The sequence below is a fragment of the Leucoraja erinacea genome, chromosome 19 (genome assembly GCF_028641065.1).
Source record: "Leucoraja erinacea ecotype New England chromosome 19, Leri_hhj_1, whole genome shotgun sequence".
Taxonomy (NCBI): Eukaryota; Metazoa; Chordata; class Chondrichthyes; order Rajiformes; family Rajidae; genus Leucoraja; species Leucoraja erinaceus.
The window spans coordinates 17,924,799-17,950,027 of NC_073395.1; the positions used below are offsets into that span (position 1 = coordinate 17,924,799).

The following is a 25,229-nucleotide window of genomic DNA, read 5'->3' on the forward strand; positions in this document are numbered from 1 at the left end:
AGTTGTACAAATAGAATTTAATCCTTTGCTGAAGAACGTACGATCTTTGTACGAATTGTACACAACAATATGGAGAACATTTCAGCAAATGTATAAGGCAAATATCTTTTCTCTTTAAATGGACCAAGCTGTAATTGAGAGATTTAAAATCTCTGAATTCTAATTGCCTGACCACCAGGGAATGAATGATCAGGAGTCCAGTGATGAACACAAAAAGCTGGAGTAACTCAGTGGGTCAGGCAGCATCTCTAGAGAAAAAGGGATAGGTGACGTTCCGGGTTAGAACCTTGCTTCAGTCTGGAGACTGTCCCATGAGTTGGGGTCGGGAGTGGGGATCAGGGATCTGGAGTCCTTGCCCTATGGCCCCTGTGCTGCTGCTCCTCTCCCTTTAGGATGACCACCAGCTGGTTCCGTTTGTCATGTGAATTATAATGGATGAATACTTAACAATTACCACATTTAATTTCTCACGAAGAGCTGTCTATATGTCAAAATGTCTCAGAAACATAATGGAAAAAATGTTAAACACATCTTTCAAGCAGAGGTGAAGCAGCCAACAATTTACCAAGATAAAGTCATAGGGTCACAGAGCTGTACAGCACGGAAACGAGCATTTCAGTCCACCTCATCCACTCTGTCACCTCAGTCTTGTATTAATTCTTGGATCATGAATGCTTCTACAAACAGAGCTCTTGTAACAAGTAACTGTTTTATTTTGATGCTGGGAACATTGTTGTTTGTCCGTGATTCAGTGGAACCTAGTGCATTGCATCAACCCAAAGGAACTAAATGGATGTTCATTTCTCCAGAAGAGGAATCTTGTGTTGGGTATTATTAGTTGCTGGATCACACGTCCTATATTGATAGCACTGGAACAAGACCAATGTGATGCAAAGGTTTGCAAAGCGGTTACCGCATCTTGTAATCATGAGACAGCGATGCTTCACACAACTGGCCCCTGAAATTGAGCTCCACTGTGAAATCCAGGTCACGCTGCAATGACAGAAAATCAGGATTGTTCAACTTAAACAAGACCAACGGCCACATTATTTCAGGATCACAAATGCAAATGAAATGCATTCCCTTCATTGGCTGCAAAAATATCGCTTCATGACAGGAACACATCTCCATGTCGACAAACAAGAGACTACAGATGCCAGATCGGAGCTAAAATGCAGTGCTGGAGGAACTCAGCGGGTCTGGTAGCATCTGGAGAAGCAGAGGGATGGTCAATTTTCTGGGTCGATTATGGGGCGAGGTATGGAAAGAATAGGGGAGGGGTAAGCAGGAGCTCACATGTTGGTAGGTGGACCATTCAGGACATCACATGTGTTCCAAATGATTCAAATCTGGTTTAGCGGGCATAACACAGCAGATCATTAGCTCCAAACAGCCATTGACGTGATTTTGCTCAAATACGTCATTAATATTGAGGGAGGGATAGATATTCCCTTGCGCACACTGGGGGGGAAATCTCCAGCTGAGAGAACAGATTGGCTAAACATTTCACCCAGAGCCCACACCTCAGACAATGCAAAACTCTCACTTCTGTTCTCGGTATGTCAGCCTAGATTTGAAGCCCGTGCGTGTTACACAGTGGGAACTAACTCCAATGTTGAAACGGGGCCAACTTACATTGTTTTTAGGATTGGGATTCACTGTGATGGCCCCACAGATCTCCTCTCCCAATTTCACTGTCAAGTAGTCTTCCAAGTAAAACACCGTCTGCTTCCAGTGTGTGTACGGGGCGTCAGGAGCTTCAAACAAAACAGTCAGCAAGATTACAGTCTGAAGAGACATCCTCCAGAATACTTTATATATTTATATTTCTCTGGCATTCAGTAAACACACATCAGCAAACATTCGGTGGAAACTACAAGTAGGTTGCATCACACAATGTCATGTATCTTTGAGTCCTGTCTCTCTAAAATTGCCTTTATTTCATTCAGCTTTATATTTTGTCATTTCTTCCCTTGGTAAAATCAACTCTTAACAATCTTCATATCAACCTATCAATGCCATTTATCTTTGGTTGAAAGTAATATTTATGAAAAAGATAACAGTCCCCACAGTGAAGATGTGGATCACAGAAATGAGCGAGACACTACATCTAGAAAAAAATAAGGCTTGTCTTGACTGACAAACCAGATCAGTTTTCCAAAATATGGTCTCCTTTAATTGAATTTCTTCAACAACATAATTTGAACACAAACTCAAAATCGACGCAAGGGTCGGGTGAGCGGGTGTATGGAAGGTCAGTGGGATATATCTCCACTTCTTTCACTCCTTCGTTAGTTCTGGGGTTTTTCTTTTTAGTGTTTTTCTTGAAATTCTTTCTTATTTTTCTTTTCTTCTTTTTTTCCCCAATCTAGTTATTAGTTTATAAAATGTTAAAACTGAAGCAGTACGAAAATTGTATCACTGTTGTGTCGATTATTTTCTCTTTGTACAATTGCTTCTAATAAATAAATTAAAAAGAAAAATGAAGTAATATTTATATCTCTGTGTGTGCTAAACTTATCCTCAACAACCTTGAATGATGCTCCAACATCACCAACTGTTTATCTTGTATTGCAAAACCATAAGAAGACCTGAGGCACCTCTACTCCAAAACCTGCTCTGAGTTCAAATGCTGCCCTTCAATTCCAAGTGCAAGAAGCTCGCACTTTCATTTGTTCTAATACTTGCCTCGCTCACCTCCCCGTCCCTGCACTCGGCAAACTCAACCTGCCTGCAAGATCCTTTCCCAACTCTTGTGGCACCCATCTACGCACAAAAGCCACCATTTCTAATGTTATTTATTGTCTACTTCATAAGAATATCACAGCATCAGATTGAGGAGCTGGAGCTTGCCACTTTGCATCATGAAATAAGAACTGAAAAAATGTGCTGGATGTCATCACCCCCCAGGCCAGCTGCAGAAAACCTGAACCCATGGTCAGCATCACGGATGTCTTCCCGAACCCACAGAAAACAACTGGCCCAGATGGAGGCCTCAGTCACATCCTCAGGACCCAGGCAGACTACCTGGCAGGAATATTTGTGGACGTCTTTAACCTCTTGCTGCTCGCCACCCCAGCTTTAAGATACCGCCATCATCTCAGTAAACCAAGGTAGCCTACCTTAGAGAGGACCGTCCAGTGGCTCTGACATCTCCCGGTTGATCAGCGCTTCAACTCCTCCTCCCATTCCCGATCCTGGGCCTCCTCCATTGCCAGGGTGAGGCCCAGCACAAATTGGAGGAGCAGCACCTCATATTTCGCTTGGGTAGTTTACACCCCAGCGGTATGAACATTGACTTCTCTAATTTTTGATAGCCCTAGCTTTCTCCCTCCTTCCCCTCCCTAGCTCTCCCACAAAGCTTACTGTCTCTGCCTCTTCCTTACATCGTCTATTCCTTCTCTCCATAGATGCTGCATCACCAGCTGAGTTCTTCCAGCATTTTATGTCCACCATTATGAAGTGATTCGGGAGGCTGGTCCTAGCAAACATCAACTCCAGCCTCCCAGACAGCCTAGATCCACTGCAGTTCATCTACTGCCACAACAGGTCCACGGCAGATGCCATCTCCCTAGTCCTACCTTCATGTGGATAGCACACACACCTTTCTCCGTCTTCTGACATCTATTCCGATAAAAAGTCGTCTACCCGCAAAGGAGACTCTTTAGCTCCACAGTGTCCACCCATCCCACTGAGAGTTTACACAATGTTCAGTTTATTTTGGTACCAGTTGTTGGGGAAAGTGAGACACACTTTTTCATTGACAGCAATAACCCCGGTGCATTTACACTCATCCATTATTCAACTGACTACACTGAGCACCCAGTCACAACGTGTTCACAAACAAATGTAGTCAGATCTCTTTCCTCATACCCTCAATTAGTTTGCTACATTCTTAAAGCATATTGCTGATGTAATTTTCCTGGTGTAACAAAAGCATGGTCTTTGTTTATTTTCCATTAATGTTGAAAAGTTCAAGCCCGATATACAAATCTATGACATGGCTAAAGACTTTGCCCGTTGTCATGTCCATGGGTTTAAAAAAATAACAATATTTAGTGTTAGTTACCTGTTGAAAATCCAGTTTTCTTGTGACACTTTGTAAATTCGATGTTAAAATATGTGACCAGAGCATGGACATATTCACTCCTCTGAACATGTAGGCGGAAAGTCGAAGAGAAGGACAGATCCTCTGTCTTCACAGTGTAGATGTCCACCTCCTGGATGGGCAAACCTTTCCATTATTCCTCCGCCATTCAATAAGATCATCCATATTCAATGCCCTGTTCAAACTTTCTCCCCACATCCTTGATCTCTCTACACCAAAGAATAATTTCTAACTCTTTGAATATATAAATGAGTAAGTTGAATTCAACTTCTTTGTGGTGGACAACTCCCTGGGTAAAACAAATTATCCTCATCTCAACCCAACGTGGCTTAACCTCTAGACTGACCCCTGGTTCTGGACTCCGCAGCCATCTGGAAAACTATTCCTGCGTGTAATCTAAACCGTTCTGCTCGAACTTTGTAAATTTCCTGAACCATACCTTAATACATTTTGTTACATGCATGCAATCCAATTAAACTTGATTCATGGATGTACCTGTATACCATTCCCATACAAATATCGTCAGAGCCCAATAGCTACAAATGCTGCAGCATGTTGATGCAGGACTCGGAGCTATAAGGCTCCAACACTGACAGAGCATTTGTGGTGCAGGTAGATGTGCAGCCAAAGGCAGTGACCAGGCAAATCTTGCATGGTGGGCTTGACGCAGAAAGAATGTTTCCACTAGTGGGAGAGTCTAGAACCAGAGAGCACAGCCTCGGAATAAAAGGACGTACAGTACCTTCAAAACGGCAATGAGAAGGAATTTCTTTAGCCAGAGGGTGGTGAATCTGTGGATTTAATTGGCACGGATGGCAGTGGAGGCAAAGGCATTAAGTATATTTAAGGCGGAGATTGATATGTTCTTGATTAGTAAGAGCGTCGAAGGTTATGGGGAGAAGGCAGGAGAACGGGGTTGAGAGATAAAAGTAGGTTAGCTATAATTGGACAGTGGAGTAGACTTGATGGGCTGAATGGCATAATTCTGCTCTTATGACTGATGGTCTTACTGTCATTTTGTTTTCAGCTATAACTAAATTGTCTTTTCTGCAACCTTCTTAATTTCAGTCAATCAGCATGGACGTAACTCATCTCCCTGATACAATGAATGAGCTGTACCTTTCCTTGTCCCTGCTGTTGAAATATGCAAGGTCATAGTAGCAGTAGAGTGGGGGCATTCTATAATGAAGCGTGCTTGGTGTACCACACACACACACGTGTTACTGCACTCATGTCCAATGGATCTGCTGCATGGCATTGTGAAATTGGTCGAGTACACAGATTTAAACTAGAATAGGGCCTGCCTGTTTTCCAGAGGGATTAGGCTCAGTTCACCGCAGCTTCGAACAGTTCCTGCACTGCCAGTGTGAACAGAGTGGCAGACATCCCAAGATAAACCCTGGCCACACACTGGCTTCAGTGACGATACAGAGGATACAGAAAGAGGGAGCAACGTTTCCACTCAGTGTAGTCTGTTGCTGGTACGAGCGGCCAGAAACCTATTGGTACCCTAGCTGTAAAACGTATTGGCCAAATCCTAACAAATACTCTGGTGCTTCACCACCCAACCCCTCCGGAAGGTAACCCCACCCAAACCAACAGCCCCCTCAACCTGCCCCCCCCCCCCCAAACCCGTTACCAGCTCCACAACAGACAGTTGCATGCAGGCTGCAGGTGGGAAGCAGCCCTGTACCTTGATGAGGCAGGCGTTGGTCACCACTTGCTTCGGGTCCACCATGTCCACCAGAGGTTCCTTGATGGCCACGTTCCTGATGCAGGTCATGTCAAACCCGTACACGTCCTCCCACCCTGGCACACGGGACAAAGGATTGATGCGACCGGTCTGAGCACGAGATAGTCCACGGGCGGACTGGCGCAGTGGGGCCGAGTGGCCGCTGCCCGTGAGGGTGGTTCCCAAACGCCCCACATCTCCGAGTGCCGCCGGCGCCGGGACCCCACTGCTCTGGGGTCAGGAGGTCCGGAGACGCGGGAGATTGTTCTCTCTGGTCCCACACAGCCGGGGACTGCCACCAGGCTCGACTGCCCCCCTCGCCTCCCCCCTGACCCCTCTGCCCCGATCCCTCCCCACCTGCAGTCTACCCCCCGCCCCCTCTCCCATCCCACGCGCAGATTCCCCCAAAAGACCCCTCCCCCCCGGTACTCCCTCCAACTTCCCCTCCTACTTCCCACCCACAGACCATTCCCCCACCCACAGACCCCTCCTCCGAACTACACCCCCCCCCCCCCTCCCCCTAGACTGGACATAGAATGTTCCCCAGGGGGGTCCCAGAGCTTCACCCATGATCCCGGACAGGGTGGGCGAGGTGGGATCTTACAGTGAATCTTGAAGTCCTTGAACTGCCGGTCTTCAATGGCAACAATGTACAGAGTGGCTCGGTCCGGAAACATCAGCCCCCCGGGTTTCTGCAGGAGAATTTGGGGTAAATGAATCCGGTAATCTGTTCATCTGACAAAGACGCCACATTTTTGACCAACATTTATCTGAGCCTAACGTCTGTGGTCAGAAAGTTATTAGAGAATATTCTGAGAGATAGGATATACATGCGTTTAGATGGACAGGGGCTGATTGGGCATTGTCACCATGATTTTGTACGTAGGAGATCATGTCTCTCGAATCTGATAGAGTTTTTTGAAGATGTGACCAAAAAAGTTGAGGAGGGCAGAGCTGTGGACATTCTATGTATGGATTTCAGCAAGGCATTCCACAAGGTTCTGCAAGGTAGGCTGCTCTGGAAGGTTAGATCGCATGGGATCCAAGGAGAGATTGCTGAATGGATAGAAAATTGGCTTAATGGAAGGAAACCGAGGCTGATGGTGGAAGATTGCTTATCAGACTAGAGGCCTGTGACTAGTGGTGTGCCTCAAGGGCCTGTCCCACGAGCATGCGGCAAGTGCGACCTAACGTGGTCGCTTGAGCCTTACGGCCTCGCGGGGCCGGTTCCACTTCGATCGCCGGAGCAGTATGGAGTTGTGCGGAGCTGGTCCCGACATTGCGCGGGGCTCCGAAAAACTGACCGTGTTCAAGAATTCTGCGCAGCAACGGCCTGCCGGCCCGCAGCCACCTCGATACCGTACACACCGCCTCGACGGGCGTACGCAGCGTCTCAACGCCGTACACAGCGTCTTGACACCGTACGTCACGCGCGAACTTCCCGCGGTCTTCGCTTGAACTTCATTCACTCGACCTCCGCGCGGCCCCCGCTTCCGGTTTGGTCGCACTTCCCGCATGCAGGTCGCATGCTCGTGGGACAGGCCCTTCAGGGTTCAGTATTGGGTCCCATTGTGTTTTTGTAATTTATATTCATGATTTGGATGAGAACGTACATGGCATGATTAACAAGTTTGCAGATGACATAAAAGTGGGTGATATTGTAGATAGTGAAGTTGGAAGGTCATGCTGCAGTTATACAAGATATTGGTGAGGCCACATTTAGAGTATTGTGTTTAGTTCTGGGCACCATGTTATATGAAAGATGGCGCCAAGCTGGAAAGGGTGCAGAGAAGATTTATGAGGATGTTGCCAGGACTCAAGGGCCTGAGCTATAGGGAGAAGTTGAGCAGGCTTGGACTCTATTCCTTGGAGCGCAGTAGGATGAGAGGTGATCTTATAGAAGTGTACAAAATCATGAGAGGAATAGATCGGGTAAATGCAGTGTCTCTTGCCCAGACTAGGGGAATCAAGAACCAGAGGGCCCAGGTTCAAGATGTGGTGGAAAAACTTTAATAGGAACCCGAGACCTAGCTTTTTTACACAAGGGGTGGTGGATCTATGGAACAAACTGCCGAGACCTAACTTTTTTACACAAGGGGTGGTGGATCTATGGAACAAACTGCCGGAGGAAGTGGTCAAGGCAGGTACTATCATAATGTTGATGAAATATTTCGATAGGTACATGGATAGGTTGGGTTGAGAGGGATATGGGCCAATTTTTGCAGGCAGGTGGGACCAGAGTAGATGGACAAGTTGATCAATATGGGCATGTTCGACTAATGGGCTTATTTCCACACTGTATCACTCTATGATTTTATTTACATCGCAGCTCATAGCCTCCGCAACCCGTACATTTCCATTCACCTGTCCTTCCAGCTTCTATGTTCTCAGAGATACCATGCACGCACCCATGCTAAACTTCCCCCTCACGCTCTCCCAGTCGAGCTTAGTCGCTCGGACTAAATGATGTGTGTTGATAACGCGTTATTCCGGCGGGAGCCCTAGTATTCCTGTCTGGTGTCAGGACAAATGTAGGAGGCAGCACCTACCAGCCACTTGTCCCGTGCGTAGATCACTGTGTTCAGCATCGACTCGTAGAAGAGGCAGTAGCCCATCCACTCACTGATGATGATGTCCACCTGGTCCACAGGGAGCTGCACCTCCTCCACCTTCCCACTAAAAATCACAATGACTGAAAACAGCAAACAAACCTCCAATCACTGGAACAGGCAGCATGGATACATTCACTGCACCTACACCTCATTCACTACAAAATACATTACATTCCTTCCGATTCTCAACACAGGTATCACGCAGGCAGCATTGTTGTCCAGAGGGACCTGAGGGTCCAATTCCATAACTTCCTGAAAATGGCAGCACAAGTAGATAGAGTGGTAAAGAAAGCATACGGTTTGCTTGCCCTTCATCGGTGGGGGAATTGAGTGCAAGACACAGGAAATCATTACTTTATAGGACTTTGGTTAGGCCGCGTCTTCTTTTACAAACGTATGTTTATTAACAGGTACAAAATCACTGTGAAAACTCTAAGGAGACATCTGTCTTAAAAAAAAGGAATGTACATGTATGTATCAAATCAAAACATTGGTACTTTCATCAAGGAAACACTCTAGCCCTTGCAGCACCCAGCGGTCACAGAAAGCAGCACGTTGCCCATGAACACTGCTCACTCCCTCTCCAGGGACACACGGGCATGGGCGTGAGCCCGGAAGAGAGGCGGGCAGTCGGAGCACCTGACTGCCCACTTCCATGACCCACGAATGGCCAGCCTGTCCAGGGGATGTGTTGCATTATAGCATTGCGTGCAGTTCCTGTCACCCCATTACAGGAAGGATGTGATCGATGGTCGCTGGGCCAAAGGGCCCGTTTCCATGCTGTATCCCTAAACATTCTCTAAACTAAGTCATGTTGTAACTTTATAAAATATTGGTTAGGCCACATTTGGAGTATTGCCTGCAGTTCTGGTCACGCCATTACAGGAAGGATGTGGAGGCTTGGCAGAGGGTGCAGAGGAGAGGATTGGCCAGAATGCTGGCATGGATTACAGCTTTTTGCTATAAGGAGAGTTTGGACAAACTTGCATTATTTTCACTGTAACATCAGGGGGAAATAAAATACTTCTGATAGAAGTATATAAAATGTGATTGGGTGATATCTATAGGTACCCATAGATAGGGTAGACAGTCAGAATCATTTTCTCATGGTTGAAATTTAAGGTGAGAGTGAAAAGGTTTAAAGCAAAAATATGCAGGCCAAGTATTGTTTTACACAGAGGGTTGTGGGTGCTTGGAATGTGCTGCCACGTTTGATGGTGGAGGTAGATACGATTGTGATGTTTAAGATACTTTTCGATGGGTACATGGATATGCAGGGAAAGCAGGGATATGGATCACGTGGAGTTAGTTTAAAAATGGCAATGTATAAATTGTAGTGTACATTTATTTCATTCTAAGGCTTAACAGACTTTAGTTAGAAGCCAGCGTAAGTCACGGTTTAATTCAACATCTAAAAGTGAGTTTTCCCATTTCCTCGATTCTTTGGGGGTCCCCGAATGGCACTCGCGACAAATGCAACATGCATTTCACACCCATCCTGGGGTTGCTGCTGAGAGCTGGTGGGGCCTCAAGCAGCATGAGATGGTGTCTGTGCAGAGGTGGCAGCAGGCAGAAGGGCCGTACATCACTACAGTGAAAATACAAGACGCTGGCATGATGAATTAACGTGACAATGTGCAACACCTCAGTGCTACAGCCACGACTCTAATGCCTTGCTGGACTGCGGCAGCATTTGCTTCTTGTTTCACTGGGAAGTGGAAGCAATGGCCTTGGATTGCGCACTTACTGCATCAATTTCTGTTCCGTCGGCACAGACGAACGTTGTGCATTTCGATTAATCAATACACGTGCGCCTGACAACAAAAAGAGATCCGTCACATTGGGAAAGTGCTTGGTCCAATTTCCCGAAGGGCAGGATATACATGGAGAGTGGGTTGAGTTTTTTTAGACAAGTAAATTCCTTACTTTTGTCCAGGTGGTTTGCTTTGATGATCTTCTGAGAATAATCCGAGATGCTGGAACATTCAATCTGAAACATAAAAGAGAAAGGACTTGATCACACACACACGTCAGAAGTAACCCCCTCTGCTTCTGAAACTAGCTAAAGACTGCAGCATCTGGATCCCAGCTCACTTCAGCCTCAGTTGCAAGGAGCCAAATTCCAGGAGCTGCGGAATCAAAATGGATTTAAGAGTCAGAGCAGGAATGTCAGAACTGGATGGAGGAGGTTGGTGAGGTTAAATGTATCACCAGTCTACCCCACTCCTTCATCATTAACCCTGACGTCCACTGGCATGCAATGGGTTAACAAATGCACACAGCGATATTCCTGCCACTGTATCCGACCTCTGGTGGAGGGCAGGAAAGGGATAGACACAGAAGGAAGGAATGGCACAACACTCCCAGTCACTGGCACCCAGTCACCCTCAGCAGTGATCAAAGTCCTGCAATCCTTGCATCTAATATCACTCCTGCATCAAAGACCATGTGGAGTTAATTTTGTTTCAAACTGCATTTCAAAAAATGATATAATTCTTTCAAATAGTGCGCTCTCTATAATTCCAGCTGCATTATTCCACATATCAGTCCTCTAGTTATTGCAAATGATACATAATTTGATCTGTTGCTAACGACAATGAGACTTTGACGAGGCTACTGAAGCAGGGCTCAAATTAATCATTGCTGTTGGCCCCAAATGCGATGGTCATTGAAACAATGTGGGAAAGAGATTGAGATCCTCACACAGAGAATAGAAGCAATGGGCTGACAGAGTTCGGTGCGGCTTTCACACAATGATCAGCCACAAAAAGCTGGAGTAACTCAGGCAGATTCTCTGGAGAAAAGGAATACATGATGTGTCAGGTCGAAACCCTTCTTCACACAATGGAACTGGCTGCTGAGAAATGTTGACAGCTCTTTATTCTCTCCATTGTTGCTGGCGATCTTTCCTTGACATGTATCAGCACTTCCTGAATGTGATTGAAACAAAACGCAAAGAATGTGGGACAGGACTAGGCCATTGGCTCTTCATGCATTCTGCCATACATACAGATAGTGATTGGAGTTTTGTCACTGCTCCATTTTACTGTACTATTGAGTTTCTCCAGCAGTCGGCTTTCTGGTCCAGATCCCTGCATCTGGAATCTCTTGTATCTCCGCATGCTAAGTTATTGTGTGTAGGCTTGCTCTTTGTAGCTGAGCAAGGATATCTTGACATGGAAAGGTTGCTGAAGCAGGGCCTCAACCTGAAATGTCACCCATTCCTTCTCTCCATAGATGCCACCTGTCCCATCGAGTTACTACTGCATTTTGCGTCCATCTTCGGTGTAAACCAGCATTTGCCGTTCCTTCTTATACTGCTAGATATATTTCTAGGATGACAGGACCGATATTTGAAGAAAGGCCGTGCCTACATTTACTGCCGTTTAGAAGAATGAGAAGGAATCGCATTGTAATCTCTGAGATTGCCATAAAATTCACTGAAATTCTAACAGGGCTAGACAGACGAGGATATTATCAACACCTGCAGTGTCCATGCTCACTGCCTCACCACACCACTTAGAATCAAGGTTGGGGTGAAACACTGATGGGGTGAACTGTGGATTCCTCTAAGGCAGCGAAATCTGTAAATGTCTTCCTAGTAGGTGTATATGTTTCTGATTGCCAGAGGACCCAGGGATGTGGGGAAAGGATGGGTCAAGGTGCAAAGGTGAATGACTGGTTACGTTTCCATGTCCTGGGTTGGATGATTCATCTCCAACAACCACACTGATCTTCCTTTGTGTGAAGTTGGACTCCATCCACCAGAGTGATTTTCCTGCTCATTGATTTCAATTTTGCCAGAAGTCCTCGATGCCACAGTTGGTTAAATGCTGTGTTACTAAAGGGACCCTCACCAACGCCTCTGGACTTCAGCTCCTAATAGATTCATCAATGTTGCCATAAGGTCTGGAGCAATCCAAATAGAATATCAGTACTCACGTTATTGAAGAACAATTGCAAACTGCAACTTCCATCACATCAAACGATAACTGAGAGTAAACTGACCAGTGAGAATTGGGTTGGATTTGTCCTGCTTTCTGTGAGTAAAACATACCTGAGCCATTTTCCACATTGTCAGGTAGACAACTATACAAGAACAAGTCTTCAGTATCACTGTAAATGTATTCCTAGATGAGTCTGACGAAGGGTTCTGGCACGAAACGTCACCTATCCATGTTCGCCAGAGATGCTGCCTGATCTGCTGAGTTACTCCAGCACTTTGTGTCCTTCTGTGTCTTCAGTATAACAGCTGTAATGACTGTTCAACAGCGGCAATAATCTTGGTTGCCTTTGGAACGTGCACGCTCCAATAAAAACCCAGAGAGCAGCAAAGATCCCGGAATCTCAATCCAATAACAATTGCCCAGACAGAAGGTGCACAAACAAATTAACAGACAGAAGATGACCAAACGCAGGAACTCACTCCAAACACTTTCTTGGCTCCTGCTTTGGCAGCAAACATTGCTAATATTCCCGTTCCGCTGCCCACGTCCAGCACGGTCTTGCCCTTAAACACATGTTTGTTGTGGTAGATGGAGTTCCTGTACGTCAGGGTTCGAATTTCATCTTTTAACATTTCCTGTGGTCAAAGAAGATGGATAGTCAGTTACCTCGGGACCTCGAATGAATGAAGAAAGGAGGAGGGGGGGATATTAATAAGGCAAGTATTTACAAAACAAGCCTCAATGATCAATCTATGACTCCTATACCACATGCACACACACACACACACCCACACACACACACCCACACACACACACACACCACACACACACACACACACACCCCACACACACACACACACACTCACACCCACAGCCACAACCACACCCACCCACACAAAAACACACACACACCACACTCACACACATACCCCATCCACACCCCACAATCACTCACACCACACCCACACCACACAGACACTCTCACATACACCATTCTCACAGATACACACACACCACACATACACACACACACCCCCTGGGGATTTATCCACTTAATATTCTTTGACTGCTACCACCTACTCTTTTGTGGTTCAGATATAATCCAACACATCATGACTCATTTCCCCCAATTCCTTTGCCTTCACAACGGTAAATGCATGAGAAATATTCATTTAACACCTAGCCCATCTGCTATTGCTCAAAGAATAGATGACCATGTGGATCCATGAAAGGGGCGATTCCCTCCATTGATACCCAGGCCCACTCTTAGATGAACTGAGGCCCAGGCCAATTTCAATTTTAGAGGCCCCCAAACCAAGATCAAGCAGAGGCTCCTCAATTTTAGAGGCCCTCTAATTAAGATCCATTTGAAGCAGACATGCATGAGGCCCATGCCAAATGGCACTCATCCCCCCCCCCCCCCCCCCCCCCCATACCCTTTTGCTTTAATATACCTGTTTAATTAATTAGGATTTTCCATTATATTGTCTGCTACAGCTACCCCAATTCCTGTTTTTACCCTCTTTGATTTCCTTAAATGTACTCCATTTCTTATATTCCTTGCTTGATCCCAGCTACGTATACATAACATACTCCTCCGCATTGATTTAAGGGTTTAAAATGTCAAGCTAAACGGGTTCAAAAGATGATGATTTTTCCAGTTCACTCATGTAGTCTTGCGCAGAATATAAACATTTACCTCATGGATGCCAAAATGTGCATACGAGTCAAAGTAGTAATCTCTCGAAGTCATTTCATCGGGAGGGAACAATTTAGCTTCTCGTCTTTTCCCCAGGCAACATGTTCGAGCTATGGCCTGAGCCGCTGACCCAGCCGTTTGCGCCGTGATCTCCCCCTCTTGCCCCGCTGCCTGAATCGGAGTCTGACCCACTCTCTGCGTTGGAGTCGGGACCATCAGCTGCACAGCTGCATGGGTGGGTGTCTGCGATTTCTGCAGAGTGGGGGTGCACTGTCGTGGCTGGGTGATAGGCAGAGGTTCCGAAGAATCACTGGACACCTGTTTAAAGCAAGCAACCAATCTACATCATTATGCAGTGGGGAAAGTGAATCATCAGCGAGTCATCAAAAAGCAAAGCACAATTCAGCGCCTGCAACCTGCAGCTCAGTCACCATGGTTCAGCTGTCTTTGGACTTCACCAAGAAGATCACATTGAAACCGCTAATCCTGATGAAACTAACCCAGGATTGCTCTAAGAGATGGCGGGATGATGTCAATGGGCCAACCCGTCTCTTTCCCCATTGCAGCCATTCTGAGTGTTGACATCAAGCTGCCTACTATCTGCCTTCTATGACCAAGCCAAGTTTGGATCCAACTAACCATCTCACCATTGAACCCACCTGAGATTGCTACCACCTCACCCAGCTGCCTCATGGAAAACTGCCCCAGCCTATCTCATCTGTCTCTCGAGAACCATCAGTACCTGGGAATATTGTGCTGCCAGCCTTATTCATGTTTCCATGTTAGCTACGATGTCCCAGTCCCCTGTATTGACCAGACCCAATGTATCCCAGGCCATCACTGAAACCAACCTCCCGACTCACGCTGCCTCGGCAAGGCCACCAGCATAATCAAGGGCCACTCCCTCTTCTCCCCTCGTCCATTGGACAAAAGGGATAGAAGTGTGAAAACACCCACCTCCAGATTCAGGGACAGTTTCTTCCCAGTTGTTATCAGGCAACTGAACCACCCTACCAACGGTTTCTAAGGTCTGTTGATTGTCGCGTGTACCAATTAAGGTACAGTGAAACTCGATTCCTGAACTACTATCTCCCTCATTGGTGACCCTGGGATTATCTTCGGTACATGTGACAATAAACTATACTGATCGGAAGGTTTCTTGCAATAAAGTAAATACAGTTTAGCCTGTCCAACCTTCCTCACTCCCAATCTCTGTCGGGCTTGCTTGTGTAACCTGTATATTTGCTTCATCTTTCTCATCTACCACACTATAACTTTGGACATCCGTTGGCGACTCCGCCAAAGAGCAGTAGCAAGGCATTGGTCCTCCTCCAGTTCAGTTGCAACCCATCACCTCTGCCCCAAAAGAATCCCAGTGGTCTAAGTAGACAACTGTCGAGTTTCATTGTGGGCCCAAGGGCCTGTTCCTGTGCTGCACTATTCTGGACAATATTACTTGCACAACGGCATTGCACAACGCTGAATCTAAACCAACCTGCCCTCTTGTGGCTCCTCCAGGTACTGACCTCGAAAACCATCAGCTCAATCTGAAACCTGAGTACGGACAAAGCAATTGTGCCCAGAAACAAACAAGTGCTGTCATTACCAGTCCACGCTATGACATGTCGAATATAGTCAGAATAAAGTCAATCAGTGAGCAGTGCTGAACTACCATCTACCTTCGATTTCCCTTGGACTATCCTTGACTTTGTTAGCTTTACTTTGCACTAAACGTTATTCCCTTATCATGTATCTCTATACGCTGTCAATGGATTGATTGTAGTCATGTATTGGGATGCAAGTAGAAGCCTTCACGTGGCGCATCCCGGGCAATGCTGACGACAGAAACTGTACCACAGTGACTGACTGAAGTAGCTAATTCTGCAACCACCGACCGTCAACCGTCACTGACGGTCTGTGACAGACAGACCGACCGGAAAGACGTGTTATAGAAGATGGCCGGACACGAGGAAGAAGAAATCGGGTATTGTCTTTCTGTCCCTCACCCTGAGCACAGGATCGTCCCAGGGTTGTGGCCTCAGCCCCCTATTGTACTCCCTGGACACACATGACTGTGTGGCTAGGTTCAGCTCCAATTCAATAATTAAGTTTGCTGATGACACTGTGGTGGTGGGCCTGATCTCAGACAACGACGAGAAGGCCTACCAGGAGGAGGTGACTGATCTAGCACTCTGGTGCCGGGAGAACAGCCTCCTCTTGAACATCAAAAAAACTAAGGAACTGATCGTGGACTTTAGGAGGGCACATCATCCGAGGACGTACACTCCATTGAGGATAAATGGGGATACTGTGGATAGGGTGAACTGTTTTAAATATCTGGGAGTCCACATCTCTGAGGATATGACATGGACATCACACGCCTCAGCACTGGTGAGTAAGGCAACGCAGCGCCTTTACCACCTCAGGCAATTGAGGAAATTCAGAGTGTCTCCGAGGATCCTCCAGTGCTTCTATGCAGCGGCGGTGGAAAGCATCTTGTCCGGGACCATTACCATCTGGTATGGGAATTGCTCTGCCAAGGACAAGAAGGCTCTGCAGAGAGTAGTGCGTTCGGTCGAACGCACTATGGGAACTTCACTCACCCCCCTGCAGGAACTATACAACAGGAGGTGCAACTCCAGAGCAAACAAAATCATGAGAGACCCCTTCCACCCCTGCAACGGACTGTTCCAGCTGCTACGGTCAGGCAAACGCCTCCGTTGCCATGCGGTGAGAACGGAGAGGTTGAGAAGGAGTTTCTTCCCAGAGGCAATTCGGACTGTAAACGCCTATCTCACCAGGGACTAACTCTACAGAACGTTTTTCCTTCCATTATTTATTATGTAAAAGAATATGTGTGTTATGATTGTGTTTATAATTTGTTTGGTTGTTTTGTTGTTTGTCTTTTGCACAAAAGTCCGCGAGCATTGCCACTTTCATTTCACTGCACATCTCGTATGTGTATGTGACAAATAGACTTGACTTGACTTGACTTGACTGACTGGTTAGCATGCGACAAAAAGCTTCTCACTGTATCTCGGTACACGTGACAATAAACTAAACTGAACCTGAACTGAAACTACCATTGAAATTGGTGCACTGGAATCAATGTGAAGCCTTTCTCTGTTACAGTGTACACTTCGCTTAAAATAATCTGACATCAGTACAAACATTAATATATATTTTTTAATTTGTATATAGAAGCACTGCATATTTACTGTTTAACTTGAATGTTCAGCAGTATTTAATGATTTGGTGGAAGACAAAGGCTGGTGGACACTCTGGCGATTTTAGCAGAGAAAGCCACTGTCCTGTCCACAAGCTGTTTTTTTTTTTGCAATCGGTAAAAGCTTTAAAAAAAAAATTCTTATGCTGATCTGAGTTCTTTTTGGATCTTGAGAGTTCAGCAATCAGTTATACCTTTGTTTTATTTCTCTATTTACATCTGGTAAAGATAAATATATTGAATACTTTCTTATCCAGGTAAAACATATATATATATTTAGAAGTGTGGTACACTATTCATAGCGAGCATTGTTGGTACAATCATTAATACTGGAATCCCACCACCAGTGCAGAGTGTGTCGTCAAAGTAGCTGCAGCGTACTTTTCATCCAACCAGTGAAACGCTGATATTTGCACTCCTTTGGTCTTTAGTCTTTGGACATCAATTCAACCTACTTTAATGGAATAAAGCATCTTGTGTACCTGCATGGTGATGTATTGACTACTGTGTGAAATGAGTTTCAGGATTTTTGTCTTGTCAGAAATACATCTGGTATGATGTCACCTTGTAGCAGTGTTGAAGTGGCCTTGTTAATTTTTGACTGAGATAGTGTACAGAAAGTTGTACTATTTCTAACCTCTATCTGCACTGTATGAGATATACAGAATTATCTTTCCACCATTGTCAGCTCTCACTTCTGATAGAATAATGTTCATGTGAAAAACACGGAGGGATATCACCTCTTTTGCATCTGTGTTGCTCCGATCATGAAGCTTACTGGCCAGATACTGTTCCATAATATCACATCTGTATGCATGGAACCAAGCTCTTAAGTGAGATCCCATGGAGGTACTGTTGCAAAGTTCTGTGCAACATCTGTGGGCCTTTGACGAATATTATTGTAAGTCGCAAACCTTAATATTGAAAAATTTAAAGGGCGGCACAATGGTGCAGCAGTAGAATTGCTGCCTTCCAGCGCCAGAGACACGGGTTTGACCTTAACTACAAGAGGTGTCTGTACAGAGTTTGTATGTTCTCCCTGTGACTCCGTGGGTTTTCTTCAGGTGCTCCAGTTTCCTCCAACATTCCAAAGATGTGCAGGCCTGAGGGCTAATTGGATTCTGTACATTGTATCTAGTGTGTGGGATATAACTAGCGTGCGATTGCCGGTCAGAGCAGAGCCGGCGGGTTGAAGGGCCCGTTTCCACACTGTATCTCTAACTAAACTCAACCTAATCCAAACTAAAACTAAATATAAACTCACACTAGTAACCAGCCTAAGATGACAAACCACTAACTAATTTGCAGTATATATACCAGCATGACGAGTTGGGCCGAAGGGCCTGTTTTAGTGCTGTTTGACTCCATGACTGTCGTTCATCCAAATCATTAATATAGATGCCTGCACTGCATCCTGAGGCACACCACCAGTCACTAACCGCCATTTCGAAAAATAACCTTCCACCATCACCTTCTGCTTCCTTCCGAGAATCGGATCTTCTATCATGTTGTCAATCCTTAGTTGTCAGAACACCCTGCCGACTACAGGACATATGGTGCACACCGCAGTCATTGTACACAGCGTTCAGCGAGGAAACATTTCAGATGTTAATTAAGGTGGAAGTTTCATTCTGGGATGAAGGAACACTAAACATTAGTCAAGGTGATACAGTCAGAAATATGTAATTGATCCTGATGGTCCTGATGTCCTGTCTCCCCAGCACTGTGTGTTGGAATTCTGGACCCAACAAGTGGATCAAAAAAGGTGCTTCCCAACACAGTTAAAGATAGGAAATAAATCCTGTCCTTACAAAGATCACTATGTCCAATCAATGAATTACTCTGCTTTAGAGGGGGATATCTGCTTTACAAATACCAGAGCTGGAGAAATGTTAATATTTTCATTTTTAATTAACATACAGTATTTTCTCACAACCCTAACCAGTAGCTGAGATGTATGGTAATTGTGTTGACTAAATATAGCCTTTGCTTTGCTGTACATATGGTCTGAAAATCATCTTTTATTGAAGTGTAAACTACAAATGAATTTATCCAAATTATTCAGGACACTTAGCTCCCAACTCATCCAGAAAATTGCTTCATTAAGCAGAATCCCTTTGGTTTTGAAATGTAGAGAGAATTTAAAATATTCCCTCTTCGAGTGAAGAGATTTATTTGCATCATTGCCACACGGATTTCAGAACGGTTCACAGCGGGAGTGTTGACCTATTTACACTGGCTGCTGTTGCAGCGAGTTGGGATGGTGCTGAATAAAACTGGGGCAAAGCTGAGCCAGCAAATATTGGGCTGGAGACAGAGAGAAATTGTGCAGACCAATTTAGAAAGATTGCCAACCATACAGTGACACTAGAGCAGAATATTAATCGTCTTGTTATAGGTGGTTGGAAGGACAAAGAAGGCACAGGAATTCATGAGATGGGAATGAGAACCCCATTAATATGTCCTTTTACAGCACCATTTGCAAACAGAGCGAAGTCTGGATTGGGGAAGGAAGTGAAGCATGTTGCTGGGAATGGGGGGGCTTGAGTTATGAAGAAAGGATGGATAGGGTCCTAGAGTCATGCAGCAGGGAAACAGGCCCTTCGGCCCAACTCATCCATGCTGACCAAGCTGCCCCACCTTAGCTAGTCCCAATTGCCTGTGATTGGCCCATATCCCTCTAAACATTCCTATCCGTGTGACTGTCCAAATGTCTTCTAAATGTTGTTATAGTCAATTCAATTCAATACAATTCAATTTAATTCAATTTAATTGTCATTTGGACCCCTTGAGGTCCAAACGAAATTCCGTTTCTGCAGCCATACATTACAAACAAATAGACCCAAGACACAACATAATTAAGATTTTACATAAACATCCATCACATCGCTGTGATGGAAGGCCAAAAAAACGTATCTCTCCACTGCACTCTCCCCCCCTCCCCCCCCCCCCCCCCCCCCCCCCCCCCCCCCCCCCCCATGTCAGAGTCAAAGTCAAAGCCCCCGGCTGGCGATGGCGATTGTCCCGCGGCCATTAAAGCCACGCCGGGTGGTGCAAGGTCGCACACCGGGTCTTGGTGTTAGAGCCCCCGGCGTGCGCTCGCAGAGTCCCGCGGCCATTCCAAGCCGCGCGGGGCGGTGATGTCAGGCCCCGCTCCAGGAGCTCTTCAACCCCGCAACTCGGGCGGGAGAAGTCGCCGTTGCAGGAGCCCTGAAAAGCGGTCTCCCTCCAGGGACCCGCGGGCTCCCGGTGTCGCCGTCCACCAGACCCGCAGTTGCAGCCTCTGAATCTCCGGAGGTCGGGCCGCAGCAGCAGCAGCAGCAGCAGCGCTCCACCACCGCTCCACCCGCTCCGGACTCGGCCAGCTCCGCGACGAGGTGAGTCAGCACCAGAGTCCCCGGTCTTCTCCTGTTGGAGGCCGCTCCACATTGCAGCCCCAACCGTGCAGGGAGAGATTTAAAAGTTACCCCCTCCCTCCCACCCCCCACACACACACACACCCCAACAAAAAATAACAAAAACTACATAAAAACATAGACAAAAATAATAAAAACGCGGACGGGCTGCAGAGGCCGCTGCTGACGTGAGTCGCGCCGCCTACCGGATCTAGAGTCCTGCCTCAACTTCCTCCTCTGTCAGCACACACCCCACATACCCAACACCCTCCGAGTGAAAAAGTTACCCCGCAGGTTGCTATACTTCCTCTCCTACCTTAAAACAATGCCATCCCATTATTGATTCACCTACCCTGGGTTAAAGACTCTGCCATTCACTTTATCCCCATCTTGATTTTATACCCCTTCTGTAAGATCACCCCTCAACCTCCTGCGTTCCAAGGAATAAAGTCACAGCCTGACCAGCCTCTCCTTATAATTCTGGCACTTGAGTCCTGGTAACGTCCTTGTAAATCTTCTCTCCACTGTTTCCAGGTACAATTCAAAATCTAATTGGGAACTAAAAGCAAAGCACTGCAGATTTTGGAAATGAAACTGAAAGTGCCGAGTCGCTAAGTTTCAGTTGATTGCTTTCCACGAGGCGTTTTTAGATGATGAAAAGTCACCGAATTAGAACATTAATTGTTTCTCTCTCCATTAATGTTGTCTGTTCCACTGAATGCTTACAGCATTTTCTGCTTAATTGTGACAGAGCACCGAGGTAAATAAATAAAGTTCCAAGAAGAATTCAACTATAAGAAAAGTGTAGGACCAAGAGTGGGTATGGAAATAGAATGTTGGATAACATGAGAAGAATTCCTGGTCTTCCATAATTATCAGTAATGAAGGACAATCAAAGACAGTAGGACTGACTTGGACTGAGGAGATATCAGGGTGATCAGACATAAAATGCTGGAGTAACCGCAGCGGCGTCTCTAGAGGAAGGAATGCTGGACGTTTTCATGAGATGGGAGTAAGAACCCCATTGATATGTCCTTTTACAGCACCATTTGCAAACAGAGCGAAGTCAGGATTGGGGAAGGAAGTGAAGCATGTTGCTGGGAATGGGGGGGGGGGGGGGGCTTGAGTTATTAAGAAAGGATGGATAAGGTCATAGAGTCATGCAGGGCCATGGCTTAGGACATGCAGATTGAGACTTGTCTTCAGAATCTGAAGGGTCTCGAACCAAAACATCACCCATTCCTTCTCTCCAGAGATGCTGCCTGTCCCGCTGAGTTACTCCGGCATTTTATGTCTATCCGCGGTGTAAACCAGCATCAGCAGTTCCTTTCTGCAGATATTGGGGAGAGCTGGCCAGAAATACTGGGGGGTTTTGCACTCTTCCTCACTGAATGAAATGCTGACAATATCAGCACCAAGGCGAAGATAGCAGAGCAATTAGTTACATAAAAATAAGAGAGAGAAATTTCGAAGGCTGGCAATGCTCAAAATAGAAAATTAGTTGGTCCAGATGGGATGTTTCCCTGGTTTATCTTTATTGATGAGATGTGCGAGTTACTGGAAAGTAGTGTCAGCGTTCCATGGTAGTCCTCAAGCTGTGCTACACCGCCTTCTCCAACGGCAGCAGTGCTGCTGGTGAAAACCTACAAGGGCTGAAACCTGCAGGGCCATTCAGAAGTAGATTCGGAAGTGGGGATGTTCGTAGATAATTGCACATTTCAATTCCATCTGCTGCGCCTCAGCGCCTGAAGCAAGGTCTCTGCAGCACCAGGCATGGCTCATTCACAGTGACGGACGTCTCCGCAAACAAGCATCGCCGGGAAAATGGCCATCTCCGATAAGTGACCTACTTAGGACATGCAGCATTACCACTGCCGGGTCCGGTGGGGGGGGGGGGGGGGGGGGGGGGTGAGGGAGTGGGGGTCACTCTAGTCTGGAATCCTCTGCCCAGGGGATAAGTCTGTGTTTGTTTGTTTGTTCATTTGTTCCGGTGAATGCGATATGCCCACGGCAGCCAGCCTACAGTCGTTGTCTTTTTCTTTTCGTTTTCACTTTTAATTTCAAGTTTTTGTGTACCTTGTGTGTTGTGACTGGCGACAGACCGATTTCCCTCCGGGGATGAATAAAGTTTTATCATATCGTATTGTGTCGTATCGTAAGACATTGAAGCAGACTGGCCGCAAGACCAGATCAGAAGCCAAAGCACGTGGCCCACCTTTAACAACCCACAGCCTTTCCACCATGGACAAGGCACAAGTCGGGAACATTGCGAAAAACACCAAACCTACGGGAACAGAGCGCCCCCCCCCCCCCCCCCCCCCCCCCCACACAACACTCATATCTCCACTATCACAGCCCAGTCGCTGCATCACCCAGACTACTGTGGAAACACTTCCTAAACTTGCATCTCTTCCAGCAAGAAACACCATGGCGGCACCACCACCACCTGCAGCCACACTCCATCTTGACTGGGTCTAAACCCTGCAACTCCCTCCTCAGAGTTTCGAGAGAGCATCTCAGCGCAGGACTGCGGAGACCCGAGAAAGGGACTTGTCCCATCGTCTAGCGGCAGTTTGGGATGGACAACAAATGCCGGGGCCACATCCCGTGGCCTCACAACCCGCGAACATTCAGCCCGACCGCCCAGCGAATGTAACCCCGGCGTCGCCGCCCCCCGCGGGCATCTTTATAGCAGAATCCCTCTCGACTTCTATCCCGATAACACTAGAAAGGGAGCTTCGCTGCCCGGCGATTTCTGGGGGGAGCGAATCGGTCGGCTACGACCTGAGAGCCCCAGATTCTACCCCCTGCAACCGGACCAGAAACAGCCCCGCTCCGGTAACCGCTTGTTGCTACCTGTGGGAGACGAGAGGGACCCGAGGAAGGAACGAGGTAGCGGAGAAAGAGGGGATGGGGGATGACGGGGGGGGGGGGGGGGGGGGTGAGCTGGGGAGAGTAAATGAGAGGGATTAGAAAGGGACGGGTAGAGGGGTAGGGAAGACGGGGGGGGGGGGGGGGGTGAGAGAGAGAGGCAGCGAGGGAGAGGGATGTGGAATGCGGGGGAGAGAGTTGGGGTGCGGGAAAGAAAGAAAGATGGGGTGCGGGGAGAGATGGAGTGAGTGCGGGAGGGGGCGCGGGGAGATTAGTGCGGGAGAGAGAGATGGAGAGCGGGGGGGACAGATATGAGGAGAGAGGGGAGCGGGTGAGAGAAGGATCGGGAGAGAGGGAGTGGGAGAGTGGGAGGAGAGAGAAGGTGCGTGGGCGGTAGAGGGAGAGTGGAAGCGGGGAGGGAGAGACAGGGCGAGGGAGGGAGGGAGGGAGAGAGGGTGTGGGAGAAGGAAGGGAGAGGAGGAAAGGGGGAGCGGAGACACTCGGCACCAGCCCGGGTTCCTACCTCAGTGCCGGTCTCGGCGCTACGCGGGGTCCGGCGGAAGATGCACCGGCTCGAGTGCCGGGTTCCCATCGGCGGCGCTTGCCTCCCTCCACTAGCCCGGGCTGAAGCGACACCAGCGCCGGCTCCGCTCTCGGGGCTCCCACCGGCCGCACCCAACACTCCGCCCCCAACGAGGCGACACTGCAGCCCCTCCTCCTCGCCGCCCCCGGGACCGGGACTCGGCCGGAGCTGGAGCCGGAGACAGTGCGGTGCGAGCCGGGCGCAGGGTGGAAGGAGCCCCGTCTTCAGGGCGGGGTCGGACCTTCCCAATTACACCCACATCTGGATTGTCCACTTGCATCTGGGCTCCCGGCCCACAGACAGATGTCCGAGACCAGGACAGTGTGACCATGACCTTTGGGAGGGGGTTGAGGGGGCTAAGCCACTCAGGTCGATAGGAATTAGATAGTGACCTGCTGAAATAGACAGATCATGGAGCAGGAACAAAGAACCCGTTACGGGTTCGTAAATACATGGACCATCCCTGGTCCGGACAGGGGTTACAGTGGCAAGACCAGCTGTCTATACACGGGGACAGATGTCACAGTGGACTGTGCAGCCGGAGTGAACCGAGTGCTTTGTAAAGAGCCCGCGATTAGCCCATAAACCAGCTGTGTAAGAAGGTAGATGCCGGTTTACATCGAAGATAGACACAAAAACGCTGGAGCGACTCGGCGGGACGGCAGCATCTCCGAAGAGGAGGAATGGGCAACATTTCCGGGACGAGACCCTTCATCAGACTGATAAACTATCTGAGTCCGTGGCTCCTAGCGAGATACCAGTGGTGACCGGAGCTTGTAGCTTGATGGCTGGCTTTTCTGGAGTGCGCCGTACTTGGAGGTTTCACGTATAGTTCGAGTAACTTTAATTGAATAAGTGTCCCCTGGGAACATCCTCAAAACTGCATCGTGGAATCCAATTCTATAAGAATATAATATGATGCCTTTTAGTAGAAAGAACAATTGGAGGTTGTAGATGGAATTTTAAAAGGTGGGTCACACAATAACATAGAAACATAGAAAATAGGTGCAGGAGTAGGCCATTCGGCCCTTCGAGCCTGCACCGCCATTCAATATG

At 47.3% G+C, this 25,229-nt stretch overlaps 1 protein-coding gene across 2 annotated transcripts; it reads right to left on the reverse strand.

Moving 5' to 3' along the window:
• On the reverse strand, positions 1-24,476 carry LOC129706281 (protein arginine N-methyltransferase 1-like). Of its 2 annotated transcripts, XM_055650467.1 has the most exons (11): positions 24,114-24,476; positions 14,099-14,416; positions 12,879-13,034; positions 10,379-10,442; positions 10,200-10,266; positions 8,390-8,516; positions 6,445-6,532; positions 5,802-5,917; positions 4,070-4,220; positions 1,636-1,757; positions 1-993 (listed from the first exon to the last, which is right to left on the reverse strand). In XM_055650467.1, exons 1-11 carry the CDS (start codon positions 24,180-24,182, stop codon positions 910-912), a joined length of 1,362 nt encoding a protein of 453 aa, XP_055506442.1. In that variant the 5' UTR covers positions 24,183-24,476; the 3' UTR covers positions 1-909. The 2 variants fall into 2 exon arrangements, with proteins under 2 accessions (XP_055506442.1, XP_055506443.1); XM_055650468.1 differs by lacking the exon at positions 10,200-10,266 and having other exon boundaries at positions 8,390-8,532; positions 24,114-24,371.
• Between the last annotated feature and the right edge of the window lie 753 nt (positions 24,477-25,229).

What these genes read in the sequence shown, in the direction of transcription:
- LOC129706281 (XM_055650467.1), bottom strand. Translation starts at nt 24,182, where the DNA reads ATGGGAACCCGGCACTCGAGCCGGTGCATCTTCCGCCGGACCCCGCGT. An exon ending in GAGCCAAGAAAGTGTTTGGA is followed by an intron (nt 10,443 to 12,878) that starts GTGAGTTCCTGC and finishes TTTATGTTTCAG; the next exon opens with ATTGAATGTTCCAGCATCTC. An exon ending in GAAAACTGGATTTTCAACAG is followed by an intron (nt 1,758 to 4,069) that starts GTAACTAACACT and finishes TTTTGTTTGAAG; the next exon opens with CTCCTGACGCCCCGTACACA.